This window comes from Balaenoptera musculus, chromosome 3 (genome assembly GCF_009873245.2).
Source record: "Balaenoptera musculus isolate JJ_BM4_2016_0621 chromosome 3, mBalMus1.pri.v3, whole genome shotgun sequence".
Taxonomy (NCBI): Eukaryota; Metazoa; Chordata; class Mammalia; order Artiodactyla; family Balaenopteridae; genus Balaenoptera; species Balaenoptera musculus.
In genome coordinates, this window is record NC_045787.1 from 61,309,758 (window position 1) to 61,335,842 (window position 26,085).

Here is a 26,085-nt window from a genome sequence, read left to right on the forward strand (position 1 = left end):
CCCCCAAAGTTTCTTTTAAATTAAAGACTATATTAACTATATTCCTATTTTAAATATAGCAGTGTGTACATGTCAATCCTATACTCCCAATCTATCCCTCCCTCCACCCTTCCCACTTCCCCCAAGTTCATTCTCTAAGTCTGCGAGTCTGTTTCTGTTTTGTAAATAAGTTCATTTGTATCATTTTTTTTTAGATTCTGCATATAAGTGATACCATATGATATTTGTCTTTGTCTGGCTTACTTCAATTAGTATGATAATCTCTAGGTCCATCCATGTTGCTGCAAATGGCATTATTTCATTCTTTTTATGGCTGAGTAATAGTCTATTGTATATATGTACCACATCTTCTCTATCCATTCATCTGTCGATGGACATTTAGGTGGTTTCCATGTCTTGGCCACTGAAAACAGTGCTGAAATGAACATTGGGGTGCATGTATCCCTTCGAACTATGTTTTTCTCTGGATATATGCTCAGGAGTGGGATTGCTGGATCATATGGTAGCTGTATTTTTCGTTTTTTAAGGAACCTCCATACTGTTCTCCATAGTGGCTATACCAATTTACATGTACCAATTGACATGTACACACTGCTCTATTTAAAATAGATAACCAGGGACTTCCCTGTTCTTCCAGTGGTTAAGAATTGGTCTTGCAACACAGGGGACACTTGTTGGATCCCTGGTCGAGGAACTAAGATTCCACATGCCGCAGGGCAACTAAGCCTCCGTGCCACAACTACTGAGCCCGCACACCACAACTAGAGAGCCTGTGTGCCACAACTAGAGAGCCCATGTGCTCTGGAGCCAGCGTGCCGCAACTAAGACCCAATGCAGCTAAAAATAAATAAATAAATATTCAAAAATAAAATAAAATAGATAACCAAAGAGGAACTAGCGTAAAGAAAAAAAGACTATATTAACTATATTCCTAATAATTTTCTGTTGTTGAGAAAAACATAAGCTAAATAATGCCTGGCAATCAACCACAAAGAAACTTCAAATCAAATTTTGTAATTATCATCACTTTTCTTCCATTATCTATGCCACACACCTACTTAATTTCATTGAAATGTATTTATGATAGGATACATATCCATTTGAAATCCTTTTTTGAATGCAATTGTGTTTAAAGGTGGCAAATTAAACCACAGGTTTGACCAGAATCAAGGAAAACTGAATGATCTTCAATCAAATTTGACCAAAGTCAGTTAACTTCTTAGAAATTTATAATGGAACAAACCAAGAGAAAGGTCACAGCTCAAACTGTCACCACACTTCCTCATGTTGGCCCATCAGCTTCATGAGACATCCTTTCAATCCTAAAGACAACTAATTCATAGTTTATAACTGTAAGTTTGAGGTGTAGAGTAGATTTATTAGTAAAGAGTAGATTTATTATTTCTCTTTGGAAAGGTATCTCCTATGTAGCAACTAAAAATTCCACATGCAATTTCATAGTTAATATATTGGCACATCAGGGTTTTCTGATGGTACTACTAGGAACTAAAACTACCAATACCAATACCAACATATTGTCAATTAAAGTAGAATTATTTGAAGTGGAATTATACTTATGGAAACTTTTCAGGAATATTCCCTTTCAGTTTATAGACTTCATCTGATTTGACTTTTAAGGGCCTTTCAAATATTATATATATATATATCAATCATATCTGCTCCTTTCTGAATCCCCACACTTGGAGCCCCTTATTCTCACATATATGTATATGTATGTATGTATTTTTAAAAACTTTTAATTTTAGAACAGTTTTAGAGGTAGAGAAACATTGTGAATGTAGTACAGAGAGTTCCTGGACCTCTGGAGCCTAAACACAGATACAATATTTGTACAATAACATATTCCCCAGAGATTACTGCTGTGGTGTCCTGGTCAACCAGTGTAAAAAGGTAAAAAGCTCAGATAGTGATGATAATAATAATCATAGCTGTATTTATCAAATTCCTTCCTTACACCAGGCCTGGTATCAGGTACTTTACATGAATTATCTTATTTAATTCTCATAATAGTCCTGTGAGTAAGCGTTATCCCCATTTTGCAGACAAGAATACTGATGCTCAGAAAAGTAATTTACCCAAAGTCACCCAATTAGTAAGTGGTAGAACGAGGATCTGAACTCGGGTTTGTCTGATTAGACAGCCCCTGCTCTGTCCTAACCATTTGCTTCACTGTCTCTCCAAGATGGGCCCCTGAGTTGCCATGTCTTCTGGTCTGTTATAAATCAGACTCTGCCCCAACCTCGGAAGCCAATCCTGTAGGCAGCCTAGGCCCCTATTCCTGGCTTTGCCCAGATCTGGCTTCCTAACCTCTCCCTGTTCCCAGTATGCCAAGTAGTTGATTTTCCAGAGGATTCTAGATTGACTGAAACTGGAATCTTTGTTGGCATATTATATTGCTCTATCAGGCATCTGACTCGGGCAATCTTTTGGAGTTAAAATGTAACATCAATTTTGGGTGTTCTTTTGAGTTGGGAGAAAATCTAGGTCCATTACTAAGTTCCTATGATGAGCGATGTATGCCCAAGGCCAAGAATAGTAAAAGAGCACAAGGGCAAGAGTTGAATGGGCTTCATGGAATACACTGAACTGGAGTTGAGATAATCACATGTAACTTTAAAAACAAAGCATTGTCCTGAAATACCAACATTTAAAATCATTTTTCTTTTCCAAACTGTTCTTACTTCTTACTCTTCACCACTGTGTAAGAAAGATCCACTGACCATTATTTCTGCACTTGCAGACATACTCTCAAGATTCTTGACATTTTTCAAGCCCTGAACGCTTAAGGAAACAAACGCTGGCTGACTGGTGGTGTCTCCAACGAAGAGACTGCTTATGTCTGCTCCTTTCTGAATCCCCACGCTTGGAGCCCCTTATTCTCACAACCTATCACATCTTTCTCGTTTACAATTCTCAGCAGGATCCCTCGTTGATGGTTACACAGACTGTGCACTAATCTACAGGAACACCGTTTCCTCAGTCCATGTAACCACTGATCTCCCTGAAGCTCCAAAATCAATCCGTGCTTCAGGACTTGAGAAAAGATTATCAACAAAGGGACAGCCATCTAAGAGAAAAAGTAAATAAGTTCTTGCAGAGAAAATAAATGCTATTGTCATACACAGCAATAAGACTGATTAAATTCTTCAAGAATATGAGCTGACAATTCAAGCAGTGGGAATGTGATAACGAAGGTTTCATAGCATCACAGCAACTCGGCCTCCAAGAAGCCAGCAAGGATGCCTAAATCTTTTTTTTTTGCTATTAGGAAGAAGTAAAAAGTACCAAGATCAAGAATTTCAATTTACTTCTCTTAACTTTCTAAATGTTGTATAAATAACTACATTATTTTTTATTTTTTTAATATAAACTTATTTATTTTATTTATTTTTGGCTGTGTTGGGTCTTCGTTGTTGCGCGCAGGCTTTCTCTAGTTGTGGCGCACGGGCTTAGTTGCTCCGCGGCATGTGGGACCTTCCAGGACCAGGGCTCGAACCTGTGTCCCCTGCATTGGCAGGCGGATTCTTAACCACTGCGCCACCAGGGAAGCCCATAACTACATTATTGAACACAGTGCAGTGTAGAATTTAATAAAAAGAAGTGCAACTAAAAATGAGATACACCTCCTCACTTTTCAGAGCAGCATGTTCTATTGTGGACAAAAGACTCGATTTCTCAAAGAGCCATGTGATACTATGAATGTAGTAGCTGGAATGCAAAGCAAAAGATCTAAGTTTTCAAACCATTTCTGTTACTGGTCACCTATGCTTTTCAACAAATCACCTCCCTTGGGATTATATCCCTATTTACAAACAGGTGATAATTATTTCTTATCTACCCCAGAGAATTAGAAGACAATGGGGCACTACACAAAGGGGACATTTTAAAGACCTTAAGAAGCAACAGCACCCTGGTGGGTAGGGGATGTGATAAGCTCGGAGGCCACGCATGAGTGGGGGGCAGGGAGGATACAGGAAATCTATCTTTCCCTTAATCCTGCTGTGAGCCTAAACTGCTCTTAAAAAATAAAATCTTTAAAAAAAAAAACTTTCCGTTTTGGAAAAGATTACTTCTATTTTATGGAGAAATACTTTCCTAATAGTGAACTTGTCCAAAAAAAAAAAAAGATTTTATAATCTTAAAAAAGAAAAAGATTGCTGAAAATGGATACAGAGGCCTTGAGAGTATCTTCGACCTATATAAGTCATAATGACTAAAATTTCAAAGAAACTGTTATACAGCATGAGCATTTAATAATATGTTGATCCCGGATCTCATAATTCTATTTGTTCTATGTTGCAACGGTATTTCTTCTGGCACCAAGGAGGAGTGTTATCACATCACAGCAAACAAGTTAAATATTTTGGGTTTTCTTTAGAGCAGTTAGAAAAGACTTTCTTTCCCACTTCTGCCTCCATCATGTTGCATTCTGCATTTATAAAATGATAATAGGGGCTTCCCTGGTGGCGCAGTGGTTGAGAGTCTGCCTGCTAATGCAGGGGACACGGGTTCGAGCCCTGGTCCGGGAGGATCCCACATGCCGCGGAGCAGCTAGGCCCGTGAGCCACAACTACTGAGCCTGCGCGTCTGGAGCCTGTGCTCCACAACAAGAGAGGCCGCGAGAGTGAGAGGCCCGCGCACCGCGATGAAGAGTGGCCCCCGCTTGCCGCAACTAGAGAAAGCCCTCGCACAGAAACGAAGACCCAACACAGTCAAAAATAAATAAATATTAAAAAAAAAAAATGATAATAAGGGTGATCATCGTTCTTGGCCAAGTGCCTCTGTACATGCTGAGACCCACTGGAGTAATATGTACTTCAAGTAATGAGACTGCCTTCTTTCTTTTTTCAATATTCCAACCCCTGATTTATGCAACCAAAGGAATCACATCTTTCGGGAGAGTCACTGGGAGGCAATACCCTTATTTCAATGATGCTGTCAGTGCTCAAGGCTGTTTTTGGAAACATCTTCAGAGCCAGTTTACAAGTCTCCTAAGCAAAACGACCTCACCACTCCTGCCTCCAAAGAAGGAGGTTAAGAGACACAGCTCTTGCTTTGTAGAATCTTACAGTCTACTATGTGTTATTTTCATCTTAGCATGATCGTTAAGAGAGAAAATCTTCAATAAATAATCCCTGGGGAACTCCCACAAGGAATGAATTACTGCAAAGCTACAATCTAGAGCAACACTGTCCAACAGTAATATAACCTGAGCCACATATGTAATTCAAAATTTTCTAGTGGCCACATTTTGAAAAAGGTAAAAAGAAACAGTTAAAATTAATTTTAATAATATATTTTATTCAACCCAATATATTAAAGATATCAGTTCAACATGTAATCAATATAAAAAATTATTGAGATATTATTTTACATTCTTCTTTCATACCAAGTCTTTGAAATTCAGTCGTTTATACTTACAGCACATCTCAATACAAATTAGCCACATTTCAGATGCTCAATAGCTCTCTGCAGCTAGTGGGCACCTATTGGACAGCACAGATCTGGATTTTTTTCTTCCCCGAATAATGAAGGCTAGTGAGCTATTTCGTATTGGATTAACTGAGTTCTTCTTGACATTTTCTTAATTCCTTTCACTTGTGAGTAGATGACCATGGTACAAGAAAGCTGTCTGTAACACTGGGCAGAGTTTGGCATTATAACAAAAAAAACTATAACAAAGTCAATCTGACCTATGCCAGAAAAAAATGGAAATTAAAACAGAAATGGTAAAGAAAGGTCTAGAAGCTCTTTCACCCACCAACAATTTGGCCTCTGGTTGGCCTCTGAGATGCCACTGTAGCTTGGAGAGGCTGCCTGTGGCTTTCTCAAAACCGGGAAAAGCTGGAGACAGCTTTCAAGGGGAGGGGTTTGCCTTTGCCTAGGAAAAACAAAACCTGTGATCTAAGTTGCTTAATCATTCACAACCCAAACATGCTGAAAACAAAGGAATAGCGAGGGGGCAAGGACCTGGGGATAGCAGTGAGCCAGAGGGGCTGGAGAAGCTGAGACAGGAATTTAGGGCTTAGGAACAGCAGGGGAGAAAGGAAAGGAAATTGAAGACTCAGGAAGTGCCTCTGAAGACCCTTCATTCCATTATCCAGGGAGACCAAGGAGGCCAGGCCTCCCTGCATTCATTCTTAGCAAGAGTGCAGACTCCATGGCCCAGACCTGCGCACAAAGGTACTTCATGTCTGTTGTGTGGGACGGAGGCACATCCTTTAAGAGGAGCCATACCAACCACCATCAAGATTTGCCATCCAGGACATGCAGTGTCCCAGTGTCACGTGGGGTTCTCTCACAGCTAAGCAAAATCCTTGGCCATGTGGCCAAGGGCTAGACTGCTTGCCCCACCTCCCACTGGCAGTTTCGAGGAAACACAGCTCCTGCCTAAAGCTCTAGGTAAGGATTAATGGGCAATTTTTGGTGAATGAATGGAGTTGATCTCCTTTAAAGAACTTTAAATTCTTCCATTAAATGATCAAGAGTGGAAACCTGAGATTTTGAACATTAAAAAAAAAAAAAATCCATGAAATTAAATGTATTCTGTTCCATAATTTGCCCCATTTCTTTTAATATAAGAATGTTTTAAATTACTAACCAGTTAAATTAAATAATTTTCCTTCTCTACATTCAAGCAAAATTAACATTCCAGGAGGACACACCCATGGTTTTGGATGTCCCTTTGAACACCAGTGGGAAGACTGGACCGGCCTAGTCACCACACCCAGAACACACCTTTGCTTCCCTCCCCCTGCTCGTCTGCTCATGCCACTCTCCATGCCCCAAATGCCCTGCCCTCTCTTTCCATTCGCCTGCTGGTATTTTATCCATCGTTCAAGCACAGTTTAATTTATATCCTGGCTCCTCATGAAGCCTCTCCTGCTGACCCTGATCCAGAGGCTCTCTTCCAAACTTCATCTTCCAGTTCCACTCGCTTGACTTTGACCTGTGGCCTGTTGGTAGGTGGGTGTGTTGCTGGATCTCGAATGCAAGCACACTCCTCCACCTGCAAATATTTCCTGAGCTTTGTGCTAGGCACTGTGCTGGACTAGTGGCTCGACAGACTTTTTGTCTTCCCTGTGACCATTCACACTGCCCTCTGTAACATTTCTCCTTGAACTAAGTGATTTTCAGCCTGGAGATCAGGGAGAAAACACAACTCCTTCTAGTGCATGCGTCAGAGGCCCAGACATGGGAAAGGACTTCTCCAAGCCATACACTTGCCTGGCCCTGCCTCAGCCTCAAGGGAATGAGACACTTATGCCTCACATCTTTAGCTTCTGGTCTCCTCAGGACCAACACATTGTCCTAAATAAAATCGAGAGTCATGCTTATTAACTGACTAATTCTTGTTGTCAGGAAGAAAATGATGACTCACATGGTCAGGTGACCTCACCTGGTGATAGCGTGATGATCACAACCCACCACAGATACCAATCAGGCCCCTCCCTTCAGGAACTCCCCGATGTGAGCTGTACGTACTGCACACAGGGCACTTTTGGGAACTGGATTTTCAACAGATCCCACCATTTAGCCTGCTCTATTACCTCTGGACGCGAGAAAGACCTTCTAACATCAAACATGACACCAAAGTGGGATTTTAAAGCAGCACCACAAAGCCAACATTCTTAGTCCAAACACAGCACTTCCTTCCTTCTTGTACACTGCTGACGAATGTGTGTATGTCTGTGGATGTCAGAACATGTTACCAGATCACAGGCTGTTTTGAAAACAGATATAGCTTTGGGTTTTGTTGGTAGTCTCCACAGAAGTGGATGCCATTTTTAATGTTTGCTAAGTTTTTTGAAGCCATTTTTCTTTTTTAAAAACTCTGCCCAAATAAGAAAGTGTTCTGGAGTAGAGACAACAAAGAAACAAATCACTGTACTTGGCACAGTCATCCTAGGAGGGGTTGATTAAGTGTGGGCCATACTGTGAAAGAAAAATAGGAAAGAGATCATAGAGACCACAGTTGGTTAAGGTTGACAGCTGCCGGAAAGGAACAAACCCGTGGTGCCAATAATCTCTGAAATATTTTCTCATTAAGGACACATGAAAAAAGAGCTCCCACTAGGTTAAGGATTATTCTGTAAGAAAGGAACAAGCCTGGAAGGCAGATATCTGTATACAGTGTTTTGTTGATGCTTGGTACCTAACTGCCAAAGTCAGCAAGAGACGCGATGGGGATTTTTTCAAATATATCATTATTATTGTTTTTAGGCCTGGCCGGGGGAATCTCATGCTTCTGAGAGCAAAGGATGAGCAGCCTTTTAGAGGCCGAGCACAGCAGGGCTATCTCCCACAAAGAGCTTCGGCCCTGGTTCCCAGGCCCTCCTCGGAACAGCAAGTCTCCTTAAACTCCTGGGAAGGAGGGAGACGGCAGCCTTTCCTCAGCTGCCTAACAGGGGGCCTCAGATCAAGTCGGAAAACCACAGCAATCACTGTATAAACCCAAAGTGGAGAGGAATCTGGGACAGAACGCCGGCACAAGCTAGCCCTGGAATGCTCCAATTTTGGAGCAAATGCCTTGTTTCAAATATATTCCACACACATGCACAGCAGTTACCACTGCCTCGAGGAGAACCCCACACATGGAGAGTAAAATGGGGAAGAATTAGATTGTTTGGGTTCTTTAGTAGCTAAAATTCAGTCACTCTCATTTTTTTGTTTTCTTAAAAAAACTACCACACAGTCAGTCCCCATTACATTCTGGCAGATAGGAGTATAAACAATACACAGCTTTTGTTTGTCAACTGAAAATACTGGTTCCTAAATTTTTATCTTCCATGTATAATTAATGACATTGATTTTTTTAAATTCCAGGCGCAAAACACCTGAAATACAATCTATTTTCTGCTATTTCAGAAACTCATAATTCCTAGGCCATTTAGCCCCCTCTTTCATCCTCTGGTTGCCTACTGCATATTTGCATCTATAACTGGGGCGACCTGACTTTACTTCAGCCCCTTCCTCCTGCTGTGACTGTGGTTGCCACGTGATTATTTTTATGTAGAACCTCCTTTTCACCTTGCTTCATCCTCCAGGGCAGCCTGTCCAACCTAACACTCCCCTCGCCTCCACAGGGACTTCTGGCTCTAATGAGCTCTATGAGAAATGTACAATATAAGCAATGGATCCATTTTAAATGTGACCTTTAAAATGGAGTGCAAAACAAGAGGCGAAAGTAAACCCAAACAAATCGGAAAGCTTGTAATTTAGTCAATAAGTATGCTCAGTTCAATATATATTTTCCATTAAGTATAAACTCAGGGAAAGGCCACTTCTCATAGAAGTGTGGAAGTAAAGATTATTTCATGTTTCTCATGCTAAGAAATTCATAATATCAATAATACGATATTATAGTATATAAGTAGAATTATGATAAAACATGGAAGATCTGATAAACATAGGGACTGAGAAGCATCTTTGCCTTAGACTCTGGGCTTGTGGATTCAATGGTTTGTCACAGAGAATACAAATGCAAGACTTTGTTCTGGGGGCCTCTAAAATGTATCGATTATTATTTTCTCTCAATAAAATAATCAACAAGGGCTTCCCTGGTGGCGCAGTGGTTGAGAATCTGCCTGTCAATGCAGGGGACACGGGTTCGAGCCCTGGTCTGGGAGAATCCCACATGCCGCGGAGCAACTAGTCCCGTGAGCCACAACTACTGAGCCTGCGCGTCTGGAGCCTGTGCTCCGCAACAAGAGAGGCCACGATAGTGAGAGGCCCGCGCACCGCGATGAAGAGTGGCCCCCGCTTGCTGCAACTAGAGAAAGCCCTCGCGCAGAAACGAAGACCCAACGCAGCCATAAATAAATAAATAAATAAATAAAAATTTTTAAAAAAAATCAATAAATCCGTATGCATTACTGCCTATTACTAATAAAACCTTAAAGTGATCCGACATGCTTTTAGCATGGACATTAACATGAAAATTCTAAAGAGGTGAAATGGGTTAATGACCTCTGGCTAGGGAGAAGATAGTTCTCATCTCATAGTTTTGAGCTATGTGTTGTTATTCCCCTCTATGGAAGTTGTGTTGAAAAAAGCACTATTTGCAAAGAGAAAGCCAGTGTGGATCCACTATATCACTTATTCACTTAACAGGTTTTCCTTAGTTTTGTCAGAAATGCATTTAAGAGTCTGAAGAACTTAGTGAGATTGATTTGCCAGCATCAAATTACTTTGTTCCTGGCACAGAATTTCTATAATATTTATAAGTCTGCCAACTGCCTAATAAGTACATTTAAACCGTGAAGGAGTTCTCCATTTATTGGTACCAGTTTTGAAGGGAATTCAACATACGAGGGAGAAAGGGACATAAGATTTAGGGGAATTAGTTAAGAATCTTTATCACTCTAAGGTATTAAATCACACATAATTTTGTGAAAGATAATCAGATAATAAATGTTAAAAGTTTAGGCTCTGGAATAAATTACTCTGTTTGTTCAAGTAGAGATGTGTGATCGAACAGGATCTGGTCAGGGTTCCTCTATGGTGGTGCTACTGGGTTCTGTCTCTCTCTCTCTCTCTATTCTTCATTAGGTAAATTCCCAGGGTTTGAATAAGTTACCTTAGATTAAAAGTTCTCAAATTTCTCTATACAGAAGAATCACCTGGATTACTGTTAAAAATGAAGATTCCTGGGCCCAGATCCCAGAGTTTCTGATTTCATTCATTTAGGTTCTGATTTAGTAAGTCTGTAATAGAGTCTGAGAAATTGTATTTTTAAAAACTGAGATGAAATTCACATAACATAAAATTAACCATTTTAGTGTGTCCAATTCAGTAACCTTTAGTACATCCACAATGTTGTGCAGCCGTCACCTCAGCAAGTGCATTTTTAACAAACACTCCACTGCTGCAAGTGGTTCCCAGCTGGCACACTCAGTTACCACCTTAAATGCTCAGATGATGATGACAAGGGATGAGGAAGCCTCATGGGTCTCCTGCAGATTATAAAAGAAGATTTTTTTTTAAAGTGTCTTCAAACATCTGCACCTAAAAAATATATGCCTTTACCTCTCCCTTTCACTAAATATAAGTGTGATACCAAGAAGCTAGTATATGTCAGGGTTTTCTATACTACTGGATTCAATAGTTATTTGTTTGGATGCACCCAGTATTTTTATGCTTGTGAAGAAGAGCAGTGCCAAGTGAAGTAAAGTGAGAAAACTGGAAAAAATGAATCACCATTCTATAACCAGCCAGATCCAGGGCTTGTTTCCTTGGGTTTTAATCACATTATTATAGCACATTATTAAATTCATCTTCAGGCAATGAAATTGTCAATAAACACAGAAAAAGTCTCCAGAGGAAATCAGGTTTGTCCTTATAGTCAAACTCTCCTCTAAATGTAAGTGAAAATGGTTATTCTGATAAGAGTTAATATAAACATATAATAGCTGCAGAAAGATGTTGAGATCAATCGTTGTTTTCTCTTCAAGGTTCTAGACTCAGTTTTCCTAGTTTTAATTCATGATCAAGTTGCTCCCCAGTTGGCTCTAATTTTAGCTCATTTTACTCAGGGTTAGACTTCTGTGAAGATTCCTGGAGTTTAGCAACTATAAAGCTCAGCTGTGGTGATAGGTGCCCAGGTTAAAATGGTATCTTCCTAATGGCCGTTAGTGCTGCTTCTCTTAACCAATACTCTGCTAAAATTACATAGGCATAGAATAAGATGAATAACATCACGTTGTGATGAGTTAGAATAAGATGAAAATTCATTACAATGTGAGAAACCAGGACTCACAGACAATCTGTAATGTCAGAGAGAACGCTGGAGAAATTTCCATAAGCTGTAGGGCTGGAGAAGCTGAGCTGAAGAAACAAGGGCTGGTCTACCCTGTCTGCCTCGACGTGGAGCCACTCGCCTACCTGAAAAGAGGCAGGAAGGCAGCCTGGGAGGGGACAGTGCTCATATCTGACACGACCAGAGCATTACTACCTCTTCAACTTCCTATCCGCAGTGAGAGATCACAACTCCCAGAGAACAGTGGGCAGAAGAAAGGGCCTGGCAGTGGGGCACACTGCCCTGGCAAATGCCCCCCTAAGTAAAGCCCTGAAGGTGTGGAGACAGGAAGAATCTGGTAGCCATGCCGAAGAAGCAGCCCGAAGATAAGAAAATGTTAAGTAGGTCAGTCAGGTTCACTGGAGTGTAGGACACTCAACGCCTAAAGGCCACTGGGAACAGAGCAAGTTGTGTGCATCAACCTGACCCCAAGCTATAGATGTGAGAAGGAATTAACCAGGGGACAGTGACCAGAGGCCAAGAGATGGCCATGCACTCTGGGCGGATAGGTCCTCGACTGCTTACACTCAGAGGAAGAGTATATAGCTGGAAATGATTTACTATGGAAATGACGATTTTAGAAAAGTTCTTCTGTTCAGAAAGATTCAGGAAAATCATGGGTTTTATGAACAGAGGTGTAGAAAACCAAAAAGTAGAGATTAGGGACAATGGGATGAGACAGAAGGAAAAGATGAGATGTAAAAGCACAGCTGATGAGGTTTTAACAGGTACTGACCTCAAGTTGATCTGGGTTTGAATTATCCTCTTCCATCTATTAGATGTATGGCTCTTAGTCCATTCGGCAGCTATAACAAAATACCATGGACGGGGTGGCTTATAAACAACAGAAATTTATTTCTCACAGCTATGGAAGCTGGGAAGTTCAAGGTCAAGGCACCAGTATAGTCACCTTCTGGTGAGAATCCTCTCCTGGTTCACAGCCAACATCTTCTCACTGTGTCCTCACATGGAGGAAGGGGCTAGAGATCTCTCTGGTGCCTCTTTTGTAAAAGCACTAATCCCATTCATGAGGGGTCCTCCCTCATGACCTAATTACCTCCCAAGGGCCCCCACCTTCCAACACCACCACATATGAATTTTGGGGGAACACAAACATTCAGACCATAGCAGTAGACTTGGGCAAGTCACTTAACCTCTTTAAATTTTGGTTTCTTCATTTTTAAAGTAGGGATAAAGAAACCCATTTCACAATGCTACTTGGAACTTTAATGATTAAAACATGACTAACAATGAGAAAGTATAGGAAAAGCACTAGAACGGCCTGGGATGCAGTAAATATTTAATAAACAGTAGTCATTATTATTACTAACAAACTTAAAAGAAAAAAGAACTGATTAAGGCAAAGAAAGGATTGCAAAGATGCTAAAAATACTATCAATAGTAATCTCCACTGGAGATACTAAAGAGGAGAATTAAAATTGCACAAATGTCTAGCTGGTATTGCAAAAGAGCTCCAGCAGACTGAGAAAAAGGATGAAAAACTGAAACTGATGAAAGAAAAGCTGAGTCAGTAATTCAACCTACAAATTAAAGACATTTTTGAGAATTAAATCAGAACAAAAGCAATAAACAGAACAAAAGCAATAAGCTAAAATATGAACAAGGAAGACTTCCTGGAGTGAAAAATAATCTCAGCATGCAGATCAAAGGGCTCACTGTATTTCAGGCAAAATTAATTTTAAAATATTTTAAAGACCCACACCCCTAGATATAATTAAGCAAAAAATTTAAACTATGGAGATAATTTTTTTAAGCCTCCTAAAAAGGTTCCAGGGACCAGCTTACCAGAGGGATCTTTCAAACAATCTGCAAAGTGTTCCAGAGCATAGAAAAAGATGGAAAAACTTCCAAAGTATTTTATGACATGTGTATAACCAATACAACAAAACCCAACAGGGAGAAAAGAAACCACCTACTCCACTTTTACTTTTAAATCAATGCAAATCTTCTAAATAAAACCCTAGCAAACTGAATCCAGCAGTATAATTAAAATACATACACACTATAAAGTTGGATTTAGCTCAACAAAGCAAAGATGGTCCAAGACTAATGTATCTATTAATATATCAAACTGTCAGAATAAGGCAACCCAATTATAAGGTAATTCCCATTTTCTCAGTGTAAAGCTCCAAAAATTATTTTTGCCGACTTGAATAAATATTATGGATATTGATGAAATAGTCAACTATCTATTTAAAATATATCTATGTATAACACATTTGAAATCATATAATAAAAGAGATATACAGATCTTAAAATATTGCTTTTTTCCACCTTCATTTATCATGAAAAAACTGTATTCCACCTCTCCCCATGCACACTTGACATCAGTATCTGTTGTCACAGGAGCCACCCTGAGACGTTTAACAGTTTTCCAGAGCTACCATTTTCACTTCTGTCTGAGTACTTCTCAGTCTATGTATGATACATCAATCTATATATACGTTCATTTCAGGATATAATTTATCCTTAAATTGTATAATTGTGATATCTACAACAAAGGCTTGTTTCACAAACTTATAACTTCCAATTCTTAAAACAGTGAGGTCATTTCCCAGGAATAATTACTAAATCAGTATTAAATGCCTTGGACTCCTTTTTAATTGATTCTTTCCAGTGACCTCTATAAGCATTCAATACCAGCACTGATCAAAGTGCTTTACCAGGCTGTTCAAAATAAAGGAAATTGAAAAAGACTCTCGGACTATGAGAGAACTTGTAAGGACTTCAGTATAAGATGTTGCCCTCTTTTCTGAAGGGTAAGTTTTTTGGGGAAAACATATGTTATCTATACTCAACCTTTTTCACAGCAGGACACACTTAGAAAATTATAGTATTTGTATAGCACTAAAGCAACTGAAAAAGACTGGTCAGGGTGGATGCTACCTCGGCCCTGCCGAGGCTTCTCAACAAATCAAAATTGCAGCACACCTCGGGGAAAGCACTGCTATATCTTGAGGTCCAGTAAGAACTTCCAGATCATCGTGTCAGAGGCAGAAAGGGTGACACCTGGCTCTGCCTGGCTGTGTGACTTTAGGCAAGTTACTCAGCCTCTTTGTGCTTCAGTTCTCACATCTGCAAGATGCGATAATAAGAGTTCCCAGAGAATTATTGTGAGGATTAACTGAACTAATTCATGTAAAGCACTTAGAACCATGTCCCACACATGGTAAGTACTCAGTAAATGCTACGTTCCATAACCATGCCTAATTACAAGCAAAATAAAACAAAACAAAACAACTCTTTAAAAAATCTATAAGTAGAATACCCAGATTAATTCCTCAATGTGTCACCTCATACTTCTCACACAGTCACTTTACAGTAAAACTTACCAGATGACAAGTCCTGACCTCACCCTTGGAGTTTCCAATCAAATTTTTGGGTTTTAGCCAAGGATCACTAGGGGTCTGAAAAAGCCTCCTTCATGAAAGGCAGACCAAAACAAAGATACAAATGACCTTAGAAGAGAAAGAGACAAAGTTGGGAGTACAAGCAAACTTAAAAATATATACAATATTGTGAAGCAACTATACTCTGACAAAAATTTTTTAAAAAGTAAAAAAAAATACATGTATGTGTATACCTAATACACACATATATGTATATGTATACACATACCTACATACACACTCACATTCACATATATACATATATAAAATTAATGGTTAAGAGTGCAGGCTTTGGAGAAATAAATTATTACATTTATAAAATAAAAACAAACTTTACAAAAAAGGAGTTATCAGAAAACAGGAAAGAGTTTTTGACAATTAAAAAATATGGTGGTTGCTGCTACTGGGCATATGCCCTGAGAAAAACATAATTCAAAAAGATACATGTACCCCAGAGACTTTCCTGGTGGCGCAGTGGTTAAGAATCCGCCTGCCAATGCAGGGAACATGTGTTCAATCCCTGATCCAGGAAGATCCCACATGCTGCGGAGCAACTAAGCCTGTGCGCCACAACTACTGAGCCTGCGCTCTAGAGCCCACAAGCCACAACTACTTAGCCCACTCACCACAACTACTGAAGCCCGCGCACCCTACAGCCAGTGTGCCGCAACTACTGAGCCCACGCACCGCAACTACTGAGCCCGCGCACCGCAACTACTGAGCCTGTGTGCTACAACTACTGAAGCCCGCGCGCCTAGAGCCTGTGCTCCGCAACAAGAGAAGCCACAGCAACAAGAAGCCTGTGCACCGCAACAAAGAGAAGCCCCACTCGCCGCAACTAGAGAAAGCCCACGTGCAGCAACAAAGACCCAATGCAGCAAAAATAAATAAATAAATAATAATAAAATGAAAAACAAAAAAAATATACATGTACCCCAATGTTCATTGCAGCACTATTTACAATAGCCAGGATATGGAAACAACCTAAATGTCCATCTACAGATGAATGGATAAAGAAGATGTGGTACATATATACAATGGAATATTACTCAGACATAAAAAGGAATGAAATTGGGTCATTTGTAGTGATATGGATGAACCTAGAGTCTGTCAGACAAAGTGAAGTAAGTCAGAAAGAGAAAAATGAATACCGTATATTAATGCATATATATGGAATCTAGAAAAATGGTACCAATGAACCTATTTGCAGGGCAGGAAAAGAGACGCAGATGTAGAGAACGGACTTGTGGACATAGGCGGGGAAAGGAAGGGTGAGACGAATTGAGAGAGTAGCACTGACACAAATACACTACCACGTGTAAAATAGATAGCTAGTGGGAAGCTGCTGTACAGCACAGGGAGCTCAGCTCAGTGCTCTGTGATGACCTAGAGGGGTGGGATGCCAGCGGGGTGGGAGGGAGGCTCAAGGGAAGGGGATATATGTATACATATAGTTGATTCACTTTGTTCTATAGCAGAAACTAACACAACATTGTAAAGCAATTATGCTCCAATAAAAAAATAATAAAATAGACTTGAAAAAAAATGGCAGTTGCAGTGAATTCAATAGAATGATTAGAGAATAATGATAAGGAAATTTCCCAAGTAGTAGAAGAAAAATAAAGAAAATAGGGGAGGAAAAAAACTAAGAAAATTAGAGGATTGATCCAATATCCAAATAACAGGAGTTTTGTAAAGAGAGAATAGGAGAAAGGTGGGGTGGAGGGCCAAACAATTCTGAAATAAAGAATACAAGGAAATTTCCCATAACAAAAGGATCTGCATTTTCAGATGGAAAGTGCTCTCTGAACACTCAGCATAATGAATAAACCATGATCTACACCCAAAGCACATCATAGGGAAATTTTAGAAAACTACGTCTAATGAGAAGGGGGAAAAAAACACATTTATATAACAGATTAGGAATCAGAATGACATTGCCATAATGAAAATGATCTTTCAAAAAATTTTTCTCCCTTCTTTTGTTTTTTCTATAATCAGTGATGTATGACTTTATTGTCAGAAAATTTTAATATAAAAAAATCTAGGGCTTCCCTGGTGGCGCAGTGGTTAAGAATCCGCCTGCCAATGCAGGGGACACGGGTTCAAGCCCTGGTCTGGGAAGATCCCACATGCCGTGGAGCAACTGGGCCCGTGAGCCACAACTGCTGAGCCTGCGCGTCTGGAGCCTGTGCTCCGCAACGGGAGAGGCCGCGATAGTGAGAGGCCTGCGCACCGCGATGAAGAGTGGCCCCCGCTTGCCACAACTAGAGAAAGCCCTCGCACAGAAACGAAGATCCAACACAGCCATAAATAAATAAAATTTTAAAAAAATAAAAATTATTAAAAAAAAAAAATCTATACTTGGAGACTCTAGCCTAGATTTAAATGGTTCCATTTCTTAAGTGTCTTCATAATGTCACAATCTGTCTCTGCACTGATCAGAGACCCCTCTAGTCAGCGGAAGTCCTCTTCATAGAGGATGCCTGGGCTGTAGAGATTGTTGGGAACAAGTCAGACCAGGGATTCACTGCCCAGCTGCCCTGCATAGGAGTGTTGTCCACTCACACTTACTCAGTTACTGAGAGCTTGTTTGCAAGCATACTCCAAGAATATTTTGATATCTGAAGGAAGACGGGAAAAGGCTCATAATTCTTTTTCCTTAGACACATTTTTCTATCCATTATTATCATGTCTCCACTCTTGCAGTTAGCATTTATTTTAATAAGGAACTGCTAAACGCTCCAATTTATCTTCATTCCATTTATTGAATACTATGTCCTAAGCTCTGCCAAGAGATGATTTTCCTATTGACGGACTTACCTGTGGAGAAGATGAACACCGTGTTGTTCCAGAGCCCACGGCTTTTTAAGGCTGTGGTGACATTTCCCACTGCTTCATCCATAAGGGACACCATTCCTGCATAGTAATGCCTATTCTTATCTTGGATAAAGTCGTATGGCTTCAGGTATTCCTCCGGGACCTGAAGGGGCTCGTGGACAGACTGGAGAGCAAGGTAGAGAAACAGAGGCTGGAAAGAGAGTTTGTGCAAATCAGTTAAGAGGGCTTGGAAGCATTAAATTTATAGAGAGAAGCCCAGATTTATCAGTTAATAAAAGTAATATTCAGACAACCCACAAACTGGGTTAGAAATATTTTTAAGTCATATATCAGATAAGGGACTTGTATCTAGAATATATTAAGAGCTCTTACAACTCAATAATAAAACTCAATTAACCCAACTACAAAATGGGCAAAGAATTTGAATAGATGTTTCTCCAAAGGAGATATACAAACGGCCAATAAGCACATGAAAAGATATTCTGCAACATTTAGTCGTTAGGGAAATGCAAATAAAAACCACACTGACATACCACTTCACACCCGCTACGAGGGTTATAATTTTAAAAATGGAAAATAAGAAGTGTTGGTGAGGATGTGGAAAAATTGAGACCCTCATTCATTGCTGATGGGGATGTAAAATGGTGCAGCCAGTTTGAAAAACAACTTGGCAGTTCCTGAAATTGTTAAAGCTACAGTGACCATATGAGTCAGCATTTCCATTCCTAGAAAAACAAAAGCATAAATCCACACAAAAACTTGTACACGAATGATCACAGTGGCATTATTCGTAATAGCCAAAAAGTGAAAACAACTAAAATGTCCACCGGTTGATGAATAGATTAACAAAATGTGGTATATTTTCAGCAATATACAGCAATAAAAGGAATATGATGCAGCCGTAAAAAGGAATGAAGTACTGACACATCCCACAACATAGATGCACCTTGAAAACATTATGTTAAGTGACAGAAACCAATCACAAAGATCACGTTTTGTATGATTCCATTCATATAAAATGTCCAGAATAGGCAAATCTATGGAAACAGGAAGTAGATTAGTGGTTGCCTGAAGCTGTAGGGAGTTGTGGGGGAGAGGAGGGATGAGTGACTTCTAACAGGTACAAGACTTCTTTTGGGGGCGGTGAAAATGTTCTAAACTTAGACTGTGGTGATGGTTGCACAGCTCTGTGAATTTACTATTGAATTGTGTACTTTAAATGGGTGAATTTTATGAAAATAAAAGCTTGAGTTCTAAAATGGCCTAGAAAGCTCTGATCCAAACAAATAATAATAATAATACCAATAATTCTGTCTCATGTAATACTCAAAAACCACCTTACTACACCCATTTTACAGGTAAGTTAACTGAGGCTTAGAAAGGTCATATGACTTGCACAAGTTCATATTAATTGCAGAGCAATTTCCTATTGGAAACCCCACTATTACAGTGTGGCTATGTCCCAATAGATGGGTTAGCTTTCTGCTTTAGCTGAAAAATAAGTTACCACCTTTTAGGAGAGGTTTAAGGATTGTTTATATTTTTATAAGAAAACAAGTGAACACCGTGCCTTGTTAGTCTTTGATCTAGGACCAAACATAAGGCCAATTTAATTCCTGGAAACTAAGGAGTATGCTACATTGATTCTATTTTACCTCTTACCCAATTTACAGAATTTAACGTTAGTGATATTCTGAGTCAGCCTCTTCCTCTTAATGAGTCTTTCTGAAGGCTCTCTTCACTGTGCTCCTATAGAATTCTTTAATGAATTGAAAACCCTCAAAGAGACAGCAACTGGCTCAAACCAAGAGTAAAAACATAATTCTGTTGAAGTATTTGAGGCATTTAAATCTCATAAAGGAATGGGGAAAAGTTAGAATGCAGATTGGGACGTGGGCTCATATTTCATTCATTACTGTTGATAAATTGTTTTAAATTACACATTACACATCACTGTGATACAGTAATGGGTATACATATATAGAACTCAAACAGACACCCAAGACAGTATTTTTAGTTCAGATCTTTGGAACTTAGAGACACCTTTTCCTGAAAATCAAAATGTTCAAAATGGCTGTTCAATATCACAGACATCACTTTAGAACCTATTTTACTAAGGAGGCAGGTGATGGAATAAAAACCATGATGATGTAGACCCTAGGCTTCGTTTGTACATTGTTTCCATGGGAACACATTCCAAATTCCAACTCCAAAATGCAACACTAACCACTCTGACACGGCTTTAGCTCTGCCTCTGCTGCTCCTTGACACACGGCGCGTTCTCCTCCAGCCACACAAGTCACACTGAAAAGTCCGTGTTCCTCCAGACCATGGTGAAGGGAATCCCAGCAGATGTCCCGCCCAGGTGGGGAGGAAGAACCCTGGGCTAAGATGTTCGGAGGGGAAAGGATGTGCGGGGGCAACCAGGACCTGCCAGCGCAGTGAGGTTCTGCAGTGGGAACTGCCGTCTGGATCTTCAGCACCAGACCAAGCCCATGCCCCAGCCACCAGCCAAGGTCTGGATGGGGACGGATTAAAAATTGGAAAGCTACAACAATCTGCAACCCACACAAAGTTTTAAAAATCAGGAAATGTCACATGAAAACCTGTTTTGTTTAGTTTTTTTATTTTCTTGAAAAATCAGAACTTCTGACAACTCCAGGCCCACACTCCATCTGACAACAAATGGCTGGAGTATGAGAAACAGAGAACCCCGGACTCCCCCAAGGGCTCTCTGATTTTCTAGTCTCCCCACTGTCCTACCTGAATGACTCCATTTATTTAGGGTAGCAGCCTGGCCCTTGTAAACACTAGACTTTGTGACCCTGGTCTGGATTCTCTACAGTGGACAGGGGTGGAGAGATGAGAAAGGGAGCTCACAGTTTCAGGAGAAAGTGCTCACCCAGGTCATTATGGGCAACTCGGCAGCTCCCATGGTTAAGGAGGGAAAGGGGAAGGAGGGCAGGTCGTTTCCAGCCAACAAGTGATCCCTGGAGGCGACAGCTGGGGAGGGTGGTGGAGGAGAGATCTCATAACCACTCTGGGGAAAAAATAATGTTTCTGGGACCATCATTAAAGGGTCTTATAAATATTCAGTGTGGAAATCATTCTACACACTTTGTTAAATATAGCAAGAAATTACCTGAAAACCTTTCCTGTAATTATTCTTTAGTGGTTGAAGACATGACCGTCGCTCTTGAGGGATTAAAATGATAATACTACAACAATTCCCCCATTTTTCCAGTGGTCAGGCTCCTGTTAGTTCAAACAGAAGGGGCATAACCGAGAAGAGAAAATGAAAACAACCCCTGGGAGATGCAGTCTTCCCTGGCCTATGACTGTTACAGGCCCTGCAAAGGCCTTGCACTACCTGCCAACTAGACTTACAGGTAAAGGTGATCCTTGAACAAAACAAGTTGTCTTTTTCCCATTTCGTCAGCAGTGACCTAGGACCATTTAGTGTATGGGCAAACATCCTTGCACACATCGGTATGGCTCTGGGTCACCAGGAGTCAGAATGATAAACAGTGTAGTCCATTTAATGAGGTGAGGACCAATGTACCACATTTTAGAGTATTTCCATCCAATACTGTAAAAATAAAGTTTCAGCTCTCACAAGGTGAGCTTTATTCATGGAACAACTCATTTGCCAGCAGGGCTAGATGTGAAACATTTCTATACTACTTTTAACTTGAAAAAAAAAAATCAACAGAGTACTCTTCGTAGTACCACATGGTAGGCCGGTGGAAAGAATAATTAACTCGGGCCCTCAGGTTCTCCACCACGGTCAGGAACCCGCCTGCAGCCTCTTGTCCTAAGACCCTCCCAGTAAACAGCTGTAGCCAATTTCCCCACACCTGCCAACCTCAGCTCGCTGTTAGCCCAAAGCGAGCAGCCGCCATCCTGGGGATGGGCCCATTATTATTATGCTGTCTACTGACTTGCGTTCCAACCTAATGGAGCCTTGGCCTTTGGAGACTTTCAGGCCCATTCTGACCTTACTGACGTCCTGATTCAAAACACCAAAGTCCTGGACCCGAGTTTGATCTCCATAGATCTCCGGGTTTGTGCAGGACCTTGATCTCTCCCTTGGTCTTTCTTGGGTCCAGATCTCTGCTCTCACCAACCCAGTTACAGCTGCCACCTTTACACCAACCCTAGCTGTACACCTTTCTTTAGGTCTGTAAATTGGAATCCTAAATGTGAATCATGACCAAATGTTTAGGTATTAAGTAAAAGTATGACATTATAACCTAAAGTTATTAGCATATTAAAATGGTGCTAAGGGTTCATTTCCCTTTCTCATCATGCTAATTCCAGTGAGGAAGAAAGCCTTATTTTCATTTCTTTAGTACATTTCCCTAATTTAAAGTATAACTTTTTAAAAAGCACATGATATGTTTTTAAAGTGTTATTCTCTTTGACTTCCAAATTAAGACATTTCTTTCCAAATTGGGACAGGAAAAAGTAAGTGTCTACCACTAGAAATTCACATTTGTTTTAAGAAGCTGCTAGTAGATGAGGTATGGGAGAAAACATTTATTTTTATTCTGCAAAGTTTTGAGGGGGGCTATTTTTAACCAAACGATATTTTGTGAATGTGTTACTTTCACATTGTAGTATGAGTACTAAGGGAATTATCCTGTAGAAAAAAGAGAAAAGACATTCCTTCTTAACATTGTGCAATGGTTATTAGCAATATCTCCCTGATTCCAGCACCAATTGTGTTTCTGTTACAAAGTAGCTCCATATGCTTTTTTTTTTCCCCAAGTGCTCTTTAAAACAGAAACATTTTTAAGTCAGCTTGTGGATACTTTGTGTGTATTTCTTTAATGATTTCCATCTTAGAGCAAGTTGCCTATGTTACAGTCTGTAGATAGCACAGAGAAGTTAGCACAGAATTAGATTCAGTGTTGGAATAAAATGATGAAAGTCCTGTAATTGGTGTGCTGCATCCTTTCATTGAGAATTGAAACTATAAACATTGGCACTTGCTGTCTTAAACTTTCTGGGGCTATTACTCAGCTATTGATTATTTCATTCATTTATGTCTGTGCTTCAAACTTGACTTTGGGGATGCTGAAAAGGCTGGCTACTGCTTCGGAACATTTCAGTCACTGTAGGAAAATGACCACCTCTCAACCAGCAATTTCCATATCACCTATGAGCAGCACCATACTAATCACACGGGTTTGGGTGGCTTGTGAGCTCTTAGGGCCCCCAGTTTTCCTCAGTTCCTGAGCCTTCCCCCGCTACAGGAGTTAAGACAGCCCGCCCACCAGGAATGATTTCACCCCAGGTGCTTCCTCTTATTTGATTAATGTTATGGGCACTGGGAGAGAATACTCTATTGTTCCTTAATGGAAAGTAATTTTTATTGTAGGTACCTTATACTTGTTGCATGATTAAATAGTGGTATATTGTGAACTTGTAAAGGGAAGCTGCCTTCTGCTTGCTTCCCTGGGCTTGAGAGGAATCGATAGTGACTGCACATCGGAATCACTGGTTGGAGGTAGGGGCAGAGGGATAATTAAATACCAGTGATAGGGTCCCACCCCGGACCAATAAATCACAATATTTGGAAGCGGTATTTCTTACCAGCTTTCCAGGTGATCCCAATATACTGTCATTGTATTGTATACTGGAACCATCAAGCTGAATCATACACTGGGGCTCATAGTCTCTGGTCTGGGATATAAACTGTGAACTAGGGAGGCTTGTTAAGTGCACTGAGCCCTGGAGTTAAACAGTGCAGCTTCTGATTCTGTGACCTTGAACAAGTTACCTCATTTCTCTAAGCCAGTTTGCTTATCTGTAAAACGATGCCCACCTCAGACTTCAAAGGACAGGACAAGGACCACAGTTCCCTCAAGATCTTATCTTGTTCTTTGGGTTTTTAACCTTATCTGTAACATGCCAAGCATACAGAAGACAACTGAGAACTTAAGCCAATTACCTAGCAGTTATCTGTCCAACTACCTGAATATTGGTTTAGATCTAGATTTAAAATCTGCGTATGTCTACATATTTGAGAGAATATTCCAATTTCTTCCATGTACCACAGCAAGCATGGCCACTCCAACAGGTCAGCATGAAAGAGTAAAAAAAGGCCGAAAGTGGGGCAAAGCTGAGGACAGACACCAGGAAAGACACTCAATGCTATGTTAGGGTAGGCAGGAAGAAACTATGTCAAAAAGGGAGTCAGGAGCCGGGTACCAAGTCTGAACAGGTATCGAAACAGGAATCCAAATGGTGATCTGCACTGAGGACCTTCAGTAACTGCCAAAGGGGCAAAGCACAGGAAACTGGAAAAACTGGATAACACTGAACATTCTGTAATTTGCTGTGTTAGAGTCCTATTGAAGGTCTAATTTCGAGGGCATGTTAATACAGTTCTTAAAGAAGCCATATTTTGAACCCAATATCTGACAACACAAATATCTGACCCAGTTTTAAAGGCATTTATAAGCTAAATCCAGAGAATTCAGCTTAAACTTGGGTTCAGGAGGTTAACTCCAGATTGACAACGACAACAACAAATGTCAAGGCTATTCAGACTCTTTTCTACTTTTATCTGTAAATAAGTCAAAAGATTTCAGCACATGACATATACAAATAGCTTCAGTGTGGTGGATGGGATAAACAGGCTCAGCAGTGTACCGTGTTTACAGATTAGAAGACTCAATATTGTTAAGATGTTATTGTCCCCAAGTTGGTCCGCAGATTCAATGAAATCCAAATCCAAGCAGGTACTTTTTTTTTTTTTGGTATAAATTGGCCAGCTGCTTCTAAATAAACATGGGAATGCAGAATATTTAGAATAGCCAAAATAACCTTGGAGGAGGAGGGCTGGGAGATACAAAATTAGAGAACTTGCCCTGAACCTTAAGTTTGTGGATACCTAACAAAAAGCTTGCCATAATAATGCCTCATCTTGTACATAAGCCTAACATTTTTTGAAAAAGTCAATTTACTAATTACCACACCTGCACACAGGATACTAAAATAATAAAACTATATTTGTACGGAAACACTATATGCACAGCTTTCCTCAAAGTGTGATCTGGGGACCACGTGCAGCAGAATCACCCTTGAGTTTCCTTAAAATATTGATATATGGATTTTTCCCAGACCTAATGAATCAGACTTTTAGAGGTGGGCTCCAGGAATTTCTATTTTTAACAAGCTTCCCAGCTGATACTGAGGTACTCTAGAATTTGAAAGCGACTCCCTTAGAATTTATTAGGTTTTTCCCTAAAAGAAAGTGGCCTTTTCCTATATTCACCTGAAGAGATGCTATCTTCACACAATTTTGATATCAATAAAAAAGCAAGACGGGCTTCCCTGGTGGCGCAGTGGTTGAGAATCTGCCTGCCAATGCAGGGGACACGGGTTCGAGCCCTGGTCTGGGAAGATCCCACATGCCACGGAGCAACTGGGCCCGTGAGCCACAACTACTGAGCCTGCGCGTCTGGAGCCTGTGCTCCGCAACAAGAGAGGCCGCGATGGTGAGAGGCCCGCGCACCGCGATGAAGAGTGGTCCCCACTTGCCGCAACTGGAGAAAGCCCTCGCACAGAAACGAAGACTCAACACAGTCATAAATAAATAAATAAATAAATAAAAGAACGTGAATTTCTTTAAAAAAAAAAAAAAAAAAAGCAAGACTTACCTTCTCTGGTGGGTGGTTAGTTATGAGGGTTGTAGCCCTTTCAGTAAATACATTTGTTGAATACATATTTTTATACCCTGTTGCAACTTCTTCATCATCTCGAAAATCAAGAGCACATCGTGTAACATTCAGAGCATTGATTAACGTACAGCGCTCATGGGAATAGTAATCTTCACTACCTAGAAGATATCCTACAGGGAGAATGGGAGATGAAAGTAGTCAGCATAGCATAAAACATGTTAAACAAACGAAGGTTTCAGCATTTAATTGCCTAATGCAATTGATTATCCATGTCAGGGCTAATCAAATGACAAGGCTAATCAGAGCACCATTTCTTAACATCTCT

At 40.2% G+C, this 26,085-nt stretch overlaps 1 protein-coding gene across 1 annotated transcript in view; it reads right to left on the reverse strand.

Moving 5' to 3' along the window:
• The window catches only part of ARSB (arylsulfatase B), a 175,425-nt gene that overhangs the window by 118,017 nt on the left and 31,323 nt on the right, over positions 1-26,085 (reverse strand). Inside the window, exons 3-4 of the mRNA XM_036848122.1 lie at positions 25,740-25,930; positions 18,052-18,259 (exon numbers count right to left, since the gene is read on the reverse strand). Coding sequence (XP_036704017.1) covers positions 18,052-18,259; positions 25,740-25,930 — 399 coding nt within the window. The remainder of the gene's footprint in view (positions 1-18,051; positions 18,260-25,739; positions 25,931-26,085) is intronic.